A 17,179-nucleotide genomic window follows, 5' to 3' on the forward strand; every position below is an offset into this window, starting at 1 on the left:
TTACAAAATTGAGAAATAGAATTGAGATTTTGTTTAGTGAAAGGTACATAATGTATTGACAAGTTAAGAATTTAATGCTTACCAATTAGTAGTACTTGTGTGAGTAATAAGAATAATATTACCATCGTCCATAGAAACTCTCTCGTTGCCTTTATATTAATTAGCATTGGTAAGAGATTGAGGATCAATAGTGAGATGATGAGAAGTGCTAGTGTCGAAAAATCTGAGATGAAGCACGTTGTGCATTCCAAGATGCAGTATTGGCCTTGGCATCTTGATGATTATGAGACTTGGAGTGACAAACATGTGCAATGTGACCATATTTATCACATAATTGACACTAAACACGGTATTCAGTATTATTGGTAACTTGTGCACGCTAGGAACCTTGTTGTTGAGGACAAACCAATTGTGGTCGATAAGATTTAGATTGATTGATGCGATTAGTATTGGACAAAACTTGAGAATAATTGGTGTTGCGTTCTACAACTGCAGCAATGATAGGAGAAGACATTCGTTTCTCCTCATATTGGAGAAGGAATTCATGATCAACAAGTTTCTGAATAAGTTCTTCATATTTTTTTGATGTTGGTAGGTTTGAATAAAGGTGGAAACTTTTCGATATTCTAGACCAAGACCACCGAAGATTTTGATGTAAGACTATAAATTCGTGTGTGACTTTTGTTTGCATATAAAGTATGCAAAAAGGCCCATGCTTTTTGTGAAGCACCAAAAGAAGCCATCATGGCTTGCTACACAAGTCAATCTTGACAATTGAGTCAATCTAGACGAAACCGAATGCGATAAGTAAGATTTGTTTGGGTGGCATTATTCTCTTCAACATGTTTTGGTGGAACGGGTTTGGTGCCATCAGGGTGACTTTATATACCATAAAAGGTTTTGAAAGAATGAAAAGAAAGACTTCATTGATAAGTGACTCTATTACAAGTAAAAAACTGACTAGTCAAGTATTAAAAAAAAAAGATACAATTTTTAAAATACAAATTCAATTCAAACTTTAAAAAGCCATAAAAACTAATTGTTGTTCAAAGCTCAAATGACTAATAGCTGGCCTACCATTTTAAAAGCTCTTTATGTATGGGAACAAACAAAGCATGCCCTCTACCATCTCCTCCTAACCTAGTTTGGTTTCGTTGAATAGAAGCGGTCCCAGACACGTGTTTCATGCCAAAAAGATGACATGACATTGTCTCTGCTCCATTCATGGTGAAATTGAGACCACACACGCAGAACACTCTGTAATAATGTACAAAATTTAGATGTCTCCAGCAAGAAATTAAAAGATCCGGCTAACCTAGCTTCAGTAATACTGTGCAAAATAAATGATACTGTTGTGAATCTGCACTTTTTATTTATTAACCACAAACAGAACAAACTTGTTTTGATAACTATCATAATTCGAGTCCGCATTTCTCCAGAAATATGATAATGTATGTAGCCTTGTTTTGAACAGAAGAATTTATCAAAATGCTAAGCATGTTCCAGACCCTACAAGTCTATAACAATATATTACCTAATGACACAAGTTTGAACTCTCCTGGAGAGTTCTCTCAAGCCGACAAACATCAACTGAGGCTGCTCCCTTGAACCGACTTTATTATAAATATATGCATCCGAAAACTGCTTATGCAGTCCTCAAGATCGCAGCTGTGACAAAATAAAGCTGATCTAGGTGTTCTACTAGAGTCTGTATAGATGACTATGCAGCACTCAAGCAATTCTCCCAAGTCCCGTATTTTGAACTAAAGCTGCCTCCCCCACTCAGTTTTGCGTGATCAGAAATAACTGCTCGGGCACAAACATCCCAAGTCCTTGCTATCTCACCAAGTGACATAGGCTGCGAAAGGGTGCGCAGTGATATACTAAACCTAGACTTCGCTTTCACTGAAAGGTCTTCATTCTCCTTGCTGTGAAACAGAATATGAGATAAAAAAAATTATTTTCAAGCAGAAAAATCAAATCTAGACATTTAGACTCAAACCAACTTGATCTTAAGCTGCTTACAGAGTTTTCCTTCAGATATGAAAATCCTTAAATATAGTTAATGATATTGCAATAGTTTAATCCTTGCACCAGATTCATTCATCCTCAATCAAAATAACAGGCCAGCAATCTCACATTCAAACATAAAAAAGATTATCGCTTTGCACTTTTTACTTTTGGAAATTGTATTCAAATAAAATAAAGATGGGCAAACAGAGAAACAAACCATGATGCGTGATTATTTTAACAATAAGAAATCAAACAGTTTAAAGAAGAGAAAGATTGGAATTCAAATGCAAATGTTTCCTCACCTGACTTCAACTGGGAACTTGTCTAATAGGATTGGAGAGCAATTTGGATAATTTGTGGGGACTAGCAAATGCAAGGGCTGAATTGGTGACTGCATAGCAACACAGAAGAGATAATTCAAAGGAAATCATAATACTTCAGGTTAAGACATCAGGTTCTTTCCATAATCTGAAAGCTTACCATTTGTGCCGACATGTACTGTGATTTCAGGTTTGCACTGAGAGCCACAGCACTGAAAGAGCACTTGACAATGGTTCCTTCACCCCCTTTAGCAGTTGCAGCTGCTGCACCAGGATCAACATCTTCATCACTGATATCAACCACTGTGTCTATAAGCCGTTGATTTATTTCCCTTATTTCTTCCAAAAGCGCATGATTTGCCTGCAATAGATCCCATGTAATCTTTTATATCTGATCATATAAAGCAAACTGCAGCTATCTCAGACAATACCAAGTCATATATAAAATTTCTCTTGTCTGCACCAGAAAGCTATGCAGAAGTTGGATTCTTAGAAACCAAAATGCCAGGGTTCCCACTGACACAAGGTGATTTAACATCAGAAAGAAGATTGGCAGTCAGAAAAATATACTGCCTACATTCTATGCATTGCTGACCAATATAACTGCAGAAACTAGGAGGATTCTGGCTAAAAACCTCAGGTTGAATTTCCAATCACTTCAGAATTCCAAGGGTTAGACATGATTTGATAAAATCTATAACTAATATTTTCATTACAGGTTTACTTGACTGAATTCAGAAGCATCTTATCTATGCTTGATAATTTATGCTTACCAATATTATACGCATTACAAGAAACAGGAGAAAAGAATACCTAAGATACCTAAGAACCATATGATTCAGAACAAGAATTAACAATGATGCATGTGTTGAAAAGGCCCACAAATTTTTCTTCACCAATTTTTATGCTGCCATCTATTTTTACCTTAATCACAAGCTTAAATGTAACCAAGTAAAGACAACGATAACTTACGCTAAATATTTGAGTTCATACATATAAATTAATTTTGCTACAACATTTGTTAAAGCCTAACAGTGCATGACCTTTATCAAAAAATTTAAAATTTAAAATTCTTTTGTTAGGATATTTTGAACTATTATTTTGAATTCTTGTTAGCTGAGTATTGCTCTATAAATACTCTAATTTCAATCAATGAAAGTAGGTTTCTCTTTGCCTTATTCTCAGTTTCTTTAAAGCCTTGGTAATAATAGGTACATTCTTTCCTTTTTATAGCTTCAATGAGCAATCTCCATAAATTTCAACCGTATTCAACTTGAACAACCTCATTCCTCTGGAATAAAATTAAAATTTTTGCTCCTCAAGATATGCAGCAGATTTACAAAGTTCTTTGACTTTAAGGTTATTTAAGTTACAGTTTCAAGATTTTTATAAATTTAATGTTTAATGGCTTCTAATGCGATAGGTAACAAAGTATTATGAAAGGAAAATATATACAAAGTAAGAGGTTTAGGTGTTTAATAATGAAACGAAAATATACTTTAAAACATTCCAAAATGGAGCGATGAACATTCAATTTGGCATTAGTGGCAGTATATAGAAATTCAGATTAATTTTTTGAAAACAAGCACCTAAAAACACAGCAGAATACTTTTTTGGAAACATGCACCATGAGCAACAAATAATACCTCAATTCTTGGCCTCTTGACACTAGATGTTGCAGTTGACTCCAACTCAGATGTCTCTGAACCAGTCAACTGTTTGAAACTATCATTCAAACTGCCTGCAGATGATACAACATTTAGGGGCATGGCACTAGTGTAGCGCCTAATTTTCTTTGTGCCACTCATTCCATCTTGACTGATGAAATTTTTTGCTTGCAGACGACACTTTGTCATGGCAACCAGATCCTCGCCAACTGCAGCCCTAGACCCATTACCTGGGGCTGAACCTGCTATCCTGTCAGTCATGCTGACAACTGAGCCGATGTCACTTACAGATGCACCCAATGCTGTAGGTGAGATGGATTTCACCTAAAATTCACAGTGCATAAACAAATCAAATTAATCCAATATCCTATTAAAACAAGAAAAGGACAAAGAACTTCTAAAGCCTTCTAGAAAAAATGGAAAAACAATAAACACAGAAGAAAGGGACAGAAGTTTCAAGATTGAGCTTCACTAACTGCTTTTATTAAACGTTCAAGAGGTTGCTCTGTAACATTTGACTTGCTAGAAACAGCTGTCAGAGCATTAGCATGAGATCCATCTGCACCACTGAACTCAGCAAGCAAAGGTGAGGCTGATATCCCTGGAGTGCCAATTGCAAGGGATTGGGAGCCTGTTTGAACACCAGTCCCTTGTTGATGTCCCAAATTAGCAACATTTGGGAGAGAAGTGCCTAGAACAGGTTTTTCAGATTCCCCGGGCATTGGTGATGGAGCCAAGGGAGTCGAAGGAGAAGGAACAACAAAAGGTGAGTTTGCAGATTGCAAAGGAGTGCCAGTTTTTGAGATAGATGGCAGGTTTTGCTGATCAACCTGCGGGGAAGAATGCTGAGGCATCTGAGGAGATGCAGCCTGAAGTAGCTGAGATGAAGAAACAGGAAATTGAGAACCTGGTTTCAACTGTTGATGGGTATAAGATTGACGCTGGCCTGCTGGGAGATGTTGAAATACCCCTGGCTTAACACCCATCCCCTGCCTCATATCATTTACATCATTCATCTGATGCAGCTGGGACATCTGATGAGTGGACAGCTGTTGCTTTGCTTGCTGCTGTTGCTGCTGCTGCCGCTGTTGTTGCTGTTGCTGATGCTGTTGTTGTTGTTGCAGTAGCTGCTGCTTCTGCTGTATAAACTGGTGCTGCATTTGACGTTGTGGAAATTGTTGCTTGTACTTTTGTGACTGCAGCATTTGCTGTTCTTGCTGTTGTTTCATATGCTGATGCTGAAGCATGTTGGAATTTGATTGAAGAGGATTAATGTTTTGCGTCAGGACAGTTAATCCACTTTGTGATGACAAACTGTTACTGTTAAAGTTTGTCTGCTGGGAGGTACTCACAGGATTCTGTTGCAAGGGTCCTGGAGCAACCTGCTGTACTGGGCCAAGGGCATTACCTTGTCCTGAATCCAAACTGGAGCCTGGCTGTAATGAATTTAACATGGTCTGCTGTGCTGTCGAAACCCCAGGCGACAAAGAATTGTGCTGCATGCTTGTCATGTTGTTAGGCTGCATTGTTGGCACAGAACCTTGTAAATTCATCGACTGCAACTGAGGGTTCATTTGATTATCATGAGACTCTGTCTGACTAATTTGCGATTGTTGTTGCTGCTGCATGGAATGCATATGAGGTGGAGGAAGCTGTCCTTGCTGCAGCACTGAGACAGGCTTCCTTGGCCTATTGGAATTTATAAAATTTATTATCTGCTTCTCATATGAACTCAACTTCTCCTTGAAAGGGGGTGTTATATTGACTCTGGAAACTGTTAAGAAACCTATGATGCGCTCCAACATGGTCTTGAATATTTTCAACTTTTCAAGCTGCTCAGACTTTGGCTGTGCTGGATTAGAATCATGCTGGAAAATGGAACACAGAATTGTTTTTAAATGACCCAAATAAAATTACAAGCCACTATTTCACCATATTAAGCAGAAGTGAGACCACTGGACACTGCCTAGAAGAGGGATTTAGGTAGAAACACAAAAGCAGGATGGGATAAAAAATTTTAAAGAAGAGCACTGAAGTCCTCTCTAAACTTTATCTGTAGATCCAGCATCTGAATATGGTGCAAAAGTGTTCTACCAGTCTTTGGATGCTAGGAATGAATATATCAAGATTATGCAACAAATAAACCTACCTGCTGCAACTTGGTAGCAATTTTCTGGTACATCTCATTTAATTCAGGTAAGTATGTCTCCTTCAAGGTCAGGATCTGCAATGTAAAATCAGGCACAGACTGGTTAACTAACAATTAAACCACTCAATGCATCCATGTTTCATGGTTTATACGAAACATAAAGGTTTTTCCCTTTTTCTGAATAGCAGGCACTGATTTTAGTAATGTAAGAAAAAAAGGAGTCAGTAAAGATAATTAATTTGAAGTCAAGCATGCAGGGTATCCTTGGCCTTATTTCTTGCTCAACAATTTAATAAATCTTCTGTCGAGCACTAAAAGATTTAAATCCTATTTTCATTCTTCTAAGACAAAGCCAAAAGATTCCAGTTCTTATTAACAGTAACAAAATAATAAAATGCCTTAATTTCTTTAACCAATTTTATTCTAAGTTGCTAATTTCTAGGTTTTATATTTCCTGTTAAGAGACACATCCTCACATACTCTAATATTCCCTTTTAGAACCACTTTCCTGAACCTAAAGCCAAGCTGTAAGTACGATATTATATATAGCAAAATGAGTAAAGAAAGTTTTCACCTTTTGATATACCTCTTCTTGCCAATCACCTCCATTAGCAAGCCCTGTTTGAGCTGTGGAATCTAAAGAGGCTAAAAAAATGCATAAACAATGCATGCATAAGTAAAATGAAAATCTTTGGAAGATGAAAAAGAACATTGAAATAGATAACTTGTAGAGGAAAGGTATATTTGAAAAAAAAAAAAAAAACAACTCCCATAGCAAATTAAGGTATACATGCATAGAAGGGAATTTTGCAGCCTATAATCAAATTCCTATGCCTTAAAATTCCATCAGACCCGCCATCGGGTACAACTGAAAGGCGTTTGAAGAAATCATTAAACATTTTGGACATGAAAAATAAAGGAATTTCATTAGTAGTTCCTGCAACTAACCATGGATATCCAAGCTTTTTCATTAAGAAGCATACTACTTACAATCCAATTTCAATGCCCTTTTTTCTTTTAGGATACCCTGAGATATCTGTCTACAGTACAAAAGCAGCCAATTTGTACTTCTGACTTCCTATTGTAACAAAACATGACTCACAGTTCAAATATCATTCTTAATTTTCAAGGCTTCTTTTAAACTTTCTCAAGCTAAAAACTAATATAACAAAGAAGAAAAGTTGGAATAGATGTACATTATTGATAAGCGATCATGTGAAAGAAGACCTAAAACAAGTCAACCATTTCCTGCTATCAGCCTGTCATTAATTGAAAGATAAATATGCTAAAGCTAATAAGAGTGAGTCAAACTAAAAAGCATTAAAAAATTTATCGCCCAAATTAGACTCGAGGAGTAAAAAGTTCACATAAAATTAATCAAATCTAAAGCACAAATCTCATGCCTGAACAAAAGCCACGAGGCTTGATCATAGCACCACTAAACAATTTTGAGGCTCGAAATCCTTTTGGCCATTTCATGCATGTGTTAACCACCTTGCTTTTCTGGTCATTCATTTTGCATCTTTCAAAAAAAAAAACTCTTACATTTGCAAGTACATTGACCCTCTAGTTTGATGCAAAAAACTCATTGAATAAAAGAGAACCAATTGTTTGTTGATAAAGCAAAGAGATTAAAATCCAGCAGTTGACTGTGGTTTGACGAAACCATAGCAGAATAACTGCAGCAAAGCATTAAGAGTAATACAATTGTGCAGTCACAGCATTCAAAACCTTAGCGGTAGCATGGGTGACCACAATGCTTTTTGTGTCATACAAAGCCAGGCAATGCCAATGATCAGCTGATGAAGGCATGGTTGCCAGTCATTATGATAACATGTATTTTTGTTAGCCAAGGACTAATCATCTAAACAATATGTGTGATAGCATATCACAAGTTCAAAAGGATTTTCTATTCATCTCCCAAAGTTGGAAAGGAAATTTCTTTCTGGGTAGAAATGCAATGCAAAACAATAGCATCATCAGAGTAAAATTGCACAGGTTGGTTAAATAACAAAGCAACCAAGCAAAGAACAAGAGTAGGTAATGGCATAGATTCAAAAACATACTTGATGATGTCTCCGGAACAGCTCTCTGTGATTGATACAACTGCTTCTGCTGCTCTGTCAAATTTTGTGATTGAAGCAAGGAACTTGATACTTGACCTGATGCTTGAAGCCTTTGCTGCATATTGTGTTGCTGTTGCAAACCCAACTGTTGCTGCAAAGTAGACTGTGTTTGCATCTGCGACATCAGTTGCTGCTGTGGCTGCTGGGATGTTTGCACTTGAGTTGGTGGTAACAAATTAGGTGAACTCTGCTGCGTTTGTTGGAGTGGAACTTTAGGCTGGGGTAGCATGTGTAAAGATTGCTGATTAGCTTGCATGCTCGAGTTACCAGACTGGGCTCCAATCAAATGTGGCTGCTGCTGCTGCTGCTGCAATCCTGAACTATTACTCTGAGGACCCAACTGTTGCTGATGGATATTTGGCATATTGTTTTTTTGAGCCATTAACTGCTGCTGCTGCTGCTGCTGCTGCTGTTGCTGCATATTTGGAAGACTATTGGCCTGGCCTAGCAACCTCTGCTGCTGCATGTCTGCAATGCTGTTTTGTTGCCCTATTAATTGATTCTGCTGTGAATTTGCAGCATTTGCCTGTTGTCCCACAATGTGTGGCTGCTGATGCTGTGGCTGTGGAGGCTGATGCTGATGCTGCTGCGGAGGCATCATTGACTGCTGTATCATTGGTGTTTGTTGTTGATGAATACCACTACTAGCGGCCTGTTGTGCCTGTTGCTGCTGTCTAAACTGTTGATGCTGCTGAAGCATGGACTGACTTGACTGTTGTAAAGAAGATTGCTGATTGTGTTGAAGACCAGGGAGAGGAGTCGATTGCATGGAAGATTGCTGTATAACAGATGATGTTTGCATACCGGATTGCTGAGAAGATTGCAACTGAGTAGGTGGTAACAGGTTCTGCTGTTGCTGCATGTGAGACTGCATAAGTGAGGGCTGAAGATTTCCCTGTTGCATCTTTTGTTTCATAAGTTGATTTTGTAACTGCTGATGGTATAACTGCTGCTGTTGCTGTTGCTGTTGCTGTTGCTGTTGTGGAAGCACCTGTTGCCTTGGCATTTGCCGCTGCTGATTAGCAAACATATTGGAAGACATCCCTTGCCCCAATGAGTTCTGTGAAATTCCAGACATGTTCTGCATGTTGGTATTCTGGCCAACAACATTAGGTACAGGATTCTGGGTTAGACCAGAGACGGCAGGCATTCCAGATTGTAAACCAGCAGAACTTTGAACTCCAGCAGACGCCATGTTATTCGGGACACTCGGGGGTAACAGTTGTGCTTGAGATTGATTACTTTGTAAAGAGATAGGAATTGATTGCCCTTGACTGTGAACTTGGTTCTGCATGCCCTGAGAACCTACCCAAGAAATTTATATTCAGAAAGAGAAGTTAGAGAAGAACCCACATGAACTAAATTGATAAACATCTAGAACAAGATGAACAACAAAATACCAAAACAATAACTATTTCATTAAAAAAGAAACTAGAACTAAAACAAGCAGGGCAATTGAATAATACAACCAGGAAGAAAAAGAACGATGAAAAACTTATTCCTAGCACATACAAAGGTGCATGCAGCACTGAAAAACTACTGCTACCCTTCAGTAGGGGACAACAATGATAAAATATAGGAAATTTTCATTCAAATAGCTTTTGACAGCAAATATGCAGATGTTGTAAGTTAGACAGCTCTGCATGTAAAAGAACAGAAAAGATAACTACATGGAAAGTCTACAAGCGTGAAAGCAAAATGCTGTTTTTTTCTATTACCTGGATCAGGCGGTTTGCTGTTATTCCCTGTGTTGGGTACAGTACCCTGAGACTTGTTCTCCATTGTAAGCATCTTCAAAGATATTCTCTTTAGGTAATCAGACTGAATGCAGACAACAACATTGAGGTTAATTTATTATTCAAAAACAAGGTAAGGTTTTCAAATATGTTATATTAACCACACCTATAATTGAGTTTGCATTTAGCATCTTTTTTTTCCCCTCTCTTCTCTCTCTTCCTCGCTAGATTTCTATCTATATATACTTCAAACATAGTTGACTAGGTAAGGAGTCCGAATGTGTACATGTCTATGCAAATTTATAGGACAAAAAAAAGAAACAAAAAGATACACACGCAAAAAATATAGGTAAACAACAAGTCCAAGCATGTTAAAGAATGCTACTTTTTTATGATTACCTGGCTGGTTGCTGCAGTAAAAATCTTTTCCTCAAACCTTACAGCTATTTTCCTGAGTTCATTTAAACCCTCTTGACCAGAAAATGGAAGGTGCCTCTTCAATGTATCCATTCTACGTACATAGGGCATTGCATAAGTTATGATCACACAAATATGATACATGAGAGAAACTTCAAATGCGACATAAATGAATGCTACGGACCAAGTTGTCAGGTTTGTAGAGCAACACAAAAATCAAATGAAAAATAACCAGGATATAATATAAGAACCACAAAATTCTCCTTCCTAACTTTCTTAGGGCAGTCACATTTAAATATCATGAAGCCACAACATTGGATTTAACAAAGTTCACCCAAAATAAACTATTACTATCATGGCCTTCATATATCAGTTACATTCAGATAGACTGCAACCATAATTGCCATTGTTCGGACAACATTGTAGAAAAGCAGCTCTGCTAGTGTCAATTACAGCAATAAGTTATTTAATGAATAGTCATAATTCAGTCAGTAAGAACAAAAGAGAACCACCAATCCATCCTCCGCTTGAATGAGATAACAGGTCCCAAGCTTAAAAGGAGCCAAAGATATAAAAGCAAATTGCATCCTTATTCAATCACATAAATTCGTTAAATGATGAATCTGAATATGCATAAAGTTGGACACAATAGCTCAGCCACATGCCCCCATCAGGTTCCAGGTATGTGGTCCATATATTTTTTGTACCCAAACTCATGTTAAGACTAAAAGAGCAAGCTTTGGTTCTCAAGTCATGTATTTGCAAAACAAAGAAAACACGTTGGAAGAGGAAAAAAGGCGTTATTAATGGGAATGTTTGGTTCATAACAATACTAACTAAGACTACGGACAACATGCCAAATACTCTCAGCAAGCTAAGTATAAGTATACTTCACCAAAAATAGTATCATAAAATTCACTTACATCTTATTGACGATTCTTTGTCGTGAATCTGGCTGCAACTGGGTTCTCCAATCACCTGTGTCCATGGTGGGCTCTCCGCTGGGAGGAGTAGACCTCCAGTTATTGGTATCCATCAAATTCTAACAACACCAAAATAGAACAGTCACAAAACTTCCAGATTAATTGTTTTGTCGTAAATTATAGATCAAGAAAAAGAAAAAGTAAGTTTGGAAACAAATCACTCCTCAAGTATGCAAAAACATCTGACAAGGTTATGCAGAATAAACACTTCCCCATTTACAGTTTCCATCTTTTGATAACAAACTCAGGGTAAAACACATGGTTATAAAATGTCAATTTATATTTCCCCGTAGATACCAAAAAGCATAAATTTAAACATAAGAGCAGGATTTGTATTTGGTAATGTTACAACATAATTTGGACATGATAAAGCTTTTGCAGCATCACTTTTAGCTCTAACAAAATGACAGGACGCCTTACCAGAAAATCACAGACACCCTACAATTGAACATAAATCTTTCACTGTTAAGGTTCCTCAGTTTTGTGTGTGTGTCTATGTCCAAGGTTATTGGTTGCAGAACGAAGATACTAACTCCCTAAAACACCACCACTTCCACAACTAAATTAGCACATCACCGGAAAGCATATCTAATATTCAACTAATTGCTATTAAGTAAAGAATTAATAGTTAGTTGGCTTCCGAGAATGCTACCGAGGCTCAGGATCACGAAAAAGTTCAGTAATCTTGAACAAAACCAACTGACATCTTCCCAATGAAATCAACGCCTTTAATTAGAACTTTATCGTGAATTTGAAACGAAAAGAAGAAGAAAATTACAAAGATCAACAAAATTAATAGAGATGATAATTTGCTTTTGGGGTTGCTTTCATTTTCGGGAATCCAAATATTTTTCGATTTTTTTTCACAGCAAACATTTTAAATAAACAAATAAATAAATATATATATATACACATACATACAACGTTAATTGACTATTGAGATTAAAAACGCAAAAATTTCATTCAAACAACTCGAAAAAAAAATCACGTTCAGCTAAGAATTAAGGCAACAGAATTATAAAACCTAAAAAAATTGAATTTTTTACCTCAACGAAGAGCTCCCAATTGCAAAAGAGAGATCCGCCTCCAAAATTCCTCAAGGATTTTTCTCAAACACCAAATCCGCAGATTGAACTAAACACACGCATCCGGTTCTCTTTGATTATACAGAAAGAAAATTTTGAACTTTTTGTTTTGTGCGTCTAAAAGATGATCAGAGGCTTCTTCTTTTTCTTCAGAGAATCGGAATCATACAAAATCGTAACGCTTAAGAAAATAAGTATTTTTTTAATGAAAATAATGAGGAAAATCTTATGAGCGCTTATTTGTTTGGTTGAAAAGAAAGCAAAAGAAGACAAGATGGAAAAGAAAATGGAGACAATAAGAGAGGTCAGATACATAAACCGATGTTTAGGTTGGGTTGAATTGGAAATTTCTTTTAAATCATGCAAACTTATTGATCAAATTCTATAAATAGTCCTTTTATTATTTATTGTGTTCGAATTTAATCCTTTTGCTATTATTTGGTCAAAATTGATCGTGGAGTTTTTGAATTTGTTGATTTTAGTCTCTAAGTGAGAGAATATGTTGGTGAGGTGGTCGTTAGTGTTTTAATATTTAGTATGGTTTTCATCACGATTTGCATTGTGCCAATTAATTTTTTAGACCAAATTATAGAGTAAAATTTTTACAGATTAAAATATACTCTAAGTCTCTATATTTTCCGTTCATTTTATATTTAATCTCAATATATTTTTTGGGAATTTATTCTCTTTATTTTTTGGGTTTAAAAATCTAGATTCAATTGTTCATAACATTAAAAAAATTTTGTTAAATTCGATGGTGTGACATGTTAAAACTAGAAAGAAATATTCATTTGTTGCCCATGTTACAAAAAATTACAATCTAATAAACTTGAATTTAACAGAGAATTTTAATAGTGTTGGCAATTCTTAAAAGTTACTTAAATATTTTAATCAGAATAAGATATTTAGACTAACTAATGACATTAAAAAAGTAGGGGTGCTAAATTATGTCAAAATTAAAGTATAAACATTAAATTTCAAGTTTGAGCATAATATAGGAACCAAAACTAAAATTTTACCATAATTATATAATCTTGATAAAGAAGTAAAAGGTTGTGTATTTTGACATTATGTCAACATTTTGAATGAAGTATTTAAATTAGCTATGATATTTGAAGTAATAAATTATGTCAAAAATTAAGTATAAACTTAAATTTAAAAATCAAGCATATTATAAGGACTAAAACTGAAATTAAACTATTCTTTTTAAAATCTCGTACAAAGAAAACTCTACTTGTTTATTCGGACAAGTGAAAATAGATTTATTTGCAGAATAGAAGGATTTGGACATTAGTTTATATATAGTATATATCCTCTTATCCCTCAATTTTAAGAAAAAGTCACATAGACTGACTTGAGATCTAATTACTAAGCAAATTAAATAAAAAAAATAAGTACGTCATTGTTATTATTTATTTATGTATTTTTATTTAATTTATTCATTTTTCTGCTTTAATTACAAAATATTTAATATTTAATATTTTTATCAATTATTTATTAATCTAGAGATGAATCTATTAAATTATATACTTTAATTTAGAATGTTGTAATCTAAAAGAAATTGACTAAAATATAAGAGTAAAAACATTAAAGGAAAAAAATAATTTATCTCAATGTTAATATATATAATTAAATTTAAATTTAAATTTGAATATTTAACATGTTTTTACATAAAAATATTAAAATGTAAAAAATAAAAAAATAAAACATGTTGATAACAATTATATACAATTACAGCTAATGAAGTCTTAGTTTAATGACAAGGTTAAAGCTCTAGAAAATTCAAGATCTTAAATTTGAAAGTCTCCCTATGTAAATCATGTGTGAGTTTTTAGTTCATATTTATTCCGGTTTATGTCTCACCCAATATAGACCTTGTATAGATTTATTTTGGCCTAGATATTCTGGTTATCAATCTAATCGAGCTTTATAATGATTAATTATGGTTTTAATTATTCAAATGTATTCTTTGTAATTGCAACTGGGACTACGCTCATAACTTCCAAAAAAAACTTGCATATATTAACTTAGTACTGGGGCAATTAGGCTAGTTGGGTTGATTTTGAATTTTAAAAACTTTCAAACATTTCAAGTTCAAATCATATTGGGTTCAGGTCATTCAAGTTTATCAATTAAGCTTTTGGGTCAATCATTGGCCTGCCACTAATCGTAATGGCAGTTTAGGTAATTTTTGACACTTAACAAGTTTGTTTTCTTGATATTTTAGTATCTTTTATTGCATATTCAATTTTCTTAGTTTAGAGTTAAATTATTGCAAAATAAGCATTTTTACGCAATATTTTGAGTTAGTTGATCCATTGGGTCAATACCGGCCTTAACGTAGTTTTAATGCTTTAATTGAGTGTGCAAAACACCTATTTTTAGGCCCAAAAGCATCAAGAACGATAGCCGAGTTGCAACACTAGCTTCCGGGGTCGCAACACAATTGAGCCAATTCAAGAATTTACATTCGAAGTTGTGTGTCGCGACACAGGTCTAACGGAGGGAAAAAATTCATTAAGGGTATTTTCGTCCACACAACCCATATTTAATGTGATTAAGGCTTGTATTTGACCTAAATTGAGCTGCTAACTTTGCATGTGTACAGTTAAACATAGGTTAAGCTTTTGGCCAAGCCATTTTAGGGTTTAGTTAGTAGATTTAGGATTTTAATTTAGTTTTATTTTCTTGTTCTTCCACTTGGATTTGATTTGAATCCAAGTCTTCATTGTTAAGTATTTTCATAATTTTCTTTTACGTTTCTCTTGGAAATGAAGATATCTTAACAATTGTTAAAGGATTTCGCGGATCCAAGCACATCCAGTTTATCAAAAGGATCAAATTCTATCCTTCCCTCGTTTTAATTTATTTTGTTTGTTTTGCATGATTAATTTAATTCTGATGAAGATGGTAATTGAATCGATAAGTGGCTAAGTCCTTTAAGGAGATTAACGAGTGGATGTGGTAGTGATTAACGGAAGAATGAGGTTTCCCATACAAATTAGTTGGTATAAATTTACGTGTGCTTAAACCCTACAACACTAGGAAGTAATTTAGGTTAAACAAGATCAAAAGATAAGTTTAACAAGTAAATCGTAATTTATCATAGTCAAGAAAGTGAGGTCGAAAGATAAGCGAGTATTGGTCGATTAATTAATTAGTAGAGGCCGAAAGATAATACTGGTTAGTTAATAATTAATTCACTAAAACAAACCCTAGTTTTGATGTTAATTACAACCGCAAGTTAATCTTTTGTCCGTTAATTAAGACTTTCTTTGTTGATTTATTTCTATCTAATTATTTTATTTTATTTCATAATATAAATTTTAATGTTTTTATTTGTCGTAATATGATTTTTGGTGATTATTGTTTAGAGCTATTATTGTAAAAGTAATTTTAAATTTAATCCATCCTCTCTTGGGTACGATCCTTGGAAGGTTTATCGGTGTTCCATTGTAACACTTCTATATTATAATTTAACTCGTATTCTTGCGAATACCGCTATTTAATTCCTTATCTCTTGTTGTAGTATTTTATGTCCAAACATTCGCACGTTTGGCGATGGTCAATCATTTTGAGTTCTTTGGATTTGACACATGGTTTTAGGTCATTTTTGGATATTCGGTTGGTCATCTCGAGTACTAGGCATTTCAAATTTGTATGACCATTTCCTAGTTCTAGTCATTTCTAAGCATTTCAATTAAGTGAATTGGGTTGATTTTGAGTTTTAAAAACTTTCAAACATTTTGAGTTCGAATAATTTTAGGTTCAGGTAATTCATGTTTATCAACTGAGTTTTTGGGTCAATCATTTTGAATTCTTTGGGTTTGACTGTAGCATCCTATACCCAACCTAATCGTCAAGTCCAAGGTACAATATGCCACATTCGTTGTCAGAGCAACTACGAACCAAATAAATACAATCCAAGCCATTTAACAATCAAATAAGACACTATAAGAAAATAATGTGATAAATAAACATTCTCGGGTCTTATATCAGCTTACGAAAGCTTTAATGTTAACATAAGGTCGAGTCAGGACTAAATTGAAAATTTTCAAAACATGTCAAGTGGGTATCGTGATATCCTAGGCTTTGTATCGCGATACTAAAAACAATAGCCAAACTTCAAATTTAATCATGTGGGTATCGCGATATCCAAGGTTCGATGTCGCTATTTCGAAGACAAGAGTCAAGTTTCCTAACCTGAGGACCAAATGCAAGGTTTTCAAAATGATATAGAACTAGTATCGCGATATCCAGGGTGCAGTTACATGATATCGGGACAGTCCACTAAGTCTTACATTTGGAAAAATGTACATTTTTTTATACCTATTTCAAAGTTCTATTTCAACCATTCAAGATACATCAAAATACCATATTCAATTAATCCAAAACATACCTAAAACTATACCAAACAAGTCATTTAAATAACCATTCCATATCATATAGAACATATAGCAAAGGATTCAAAGACATACCAAAATTATATAGCCATGACATGTATCATACTCAAATTAATATATATATGTATATATTACTTAACAAGCATATATCATTTTTAAATATCAAAACCAACATGACTTAACCTATTAGGTACATGTTAATTAATAATAAAAGCCAAAAATGAACAAACACTACTGATTCTGGGATCGTTGATTGAATGCTGAAGTTGATGCTCAAGAA

General features: G+C 34.7%; 1 protein-coding gene across 2 annotated transcripts; it reads right to left on the bottom strand.

The window, feature by feature from the left end:
• Window positions 1-1,350: 1,350 nt before the first annotated feature.
• Window positions 1,351-12,481, bottom strand: LOC107897284 (mediator of RNA polymerase II transcription subunit 15a). Of its 2 annotated transcripts, none has more exons than XM_041078726.1 (12): window positions 12,458-12,481; window positions 11,352-11,470; window positions 10,411-10,522; window positions 9,994-10,096; window positions 8,216-9,580; window positions 6,724-6,794; window positions 6,150-6,224; window positions 4,477-5,868; window positions 3,980-4,324; window positions 2,494-2,694; window positions 2,316-2,404; window positions 1,351-1,928 (listed from the first exon to the last, which is right to left on the bottom strand). In XM_041078726.1, exons 2-12 carry the CDS (start codon window positions 11,462-11,464, stop codon window positions 1,721-1,723), a joined length of 4,074 nt encoding a protein of 1,357 aa, XP_040934660.1. In that variant the 5' UTR covers window positions 11,465-11,470; window positions 12,458-12,481; the 3' UTR covers window positions 1,351-1,720. The 2 variants fall into 2 exon arrangements, with proteins under 2 accessions (XP_040934660.1, XP_040934659.1); XM_041078725.1 differs by lacking the exon at window positions 12,458-12,481 and having other exon boundaries at window positions 4,477-5,238; window positions 5,353-5,868.
• Window positions 12,482-17,179: the final 4,698 nt, after the last annotated feature.

The sequence above is a fragment of the Gossypium hirsutum genome, chromosome A10 (assembly GCF_007990345.1).
Source record: "Gossypium hirsutum isolate 1008001.06 chromosome A10, Gossypium_hirsutum_v2.1, whole genome shotgun sequence".
Taxonomy (NCBI): domain Eukaryota; kingdom Viridiplantae; phylum Streptophyta; class Magnoliopsida; order Malvales; family Malvaceae; genus Gossypium; species Gossypium hirsutum.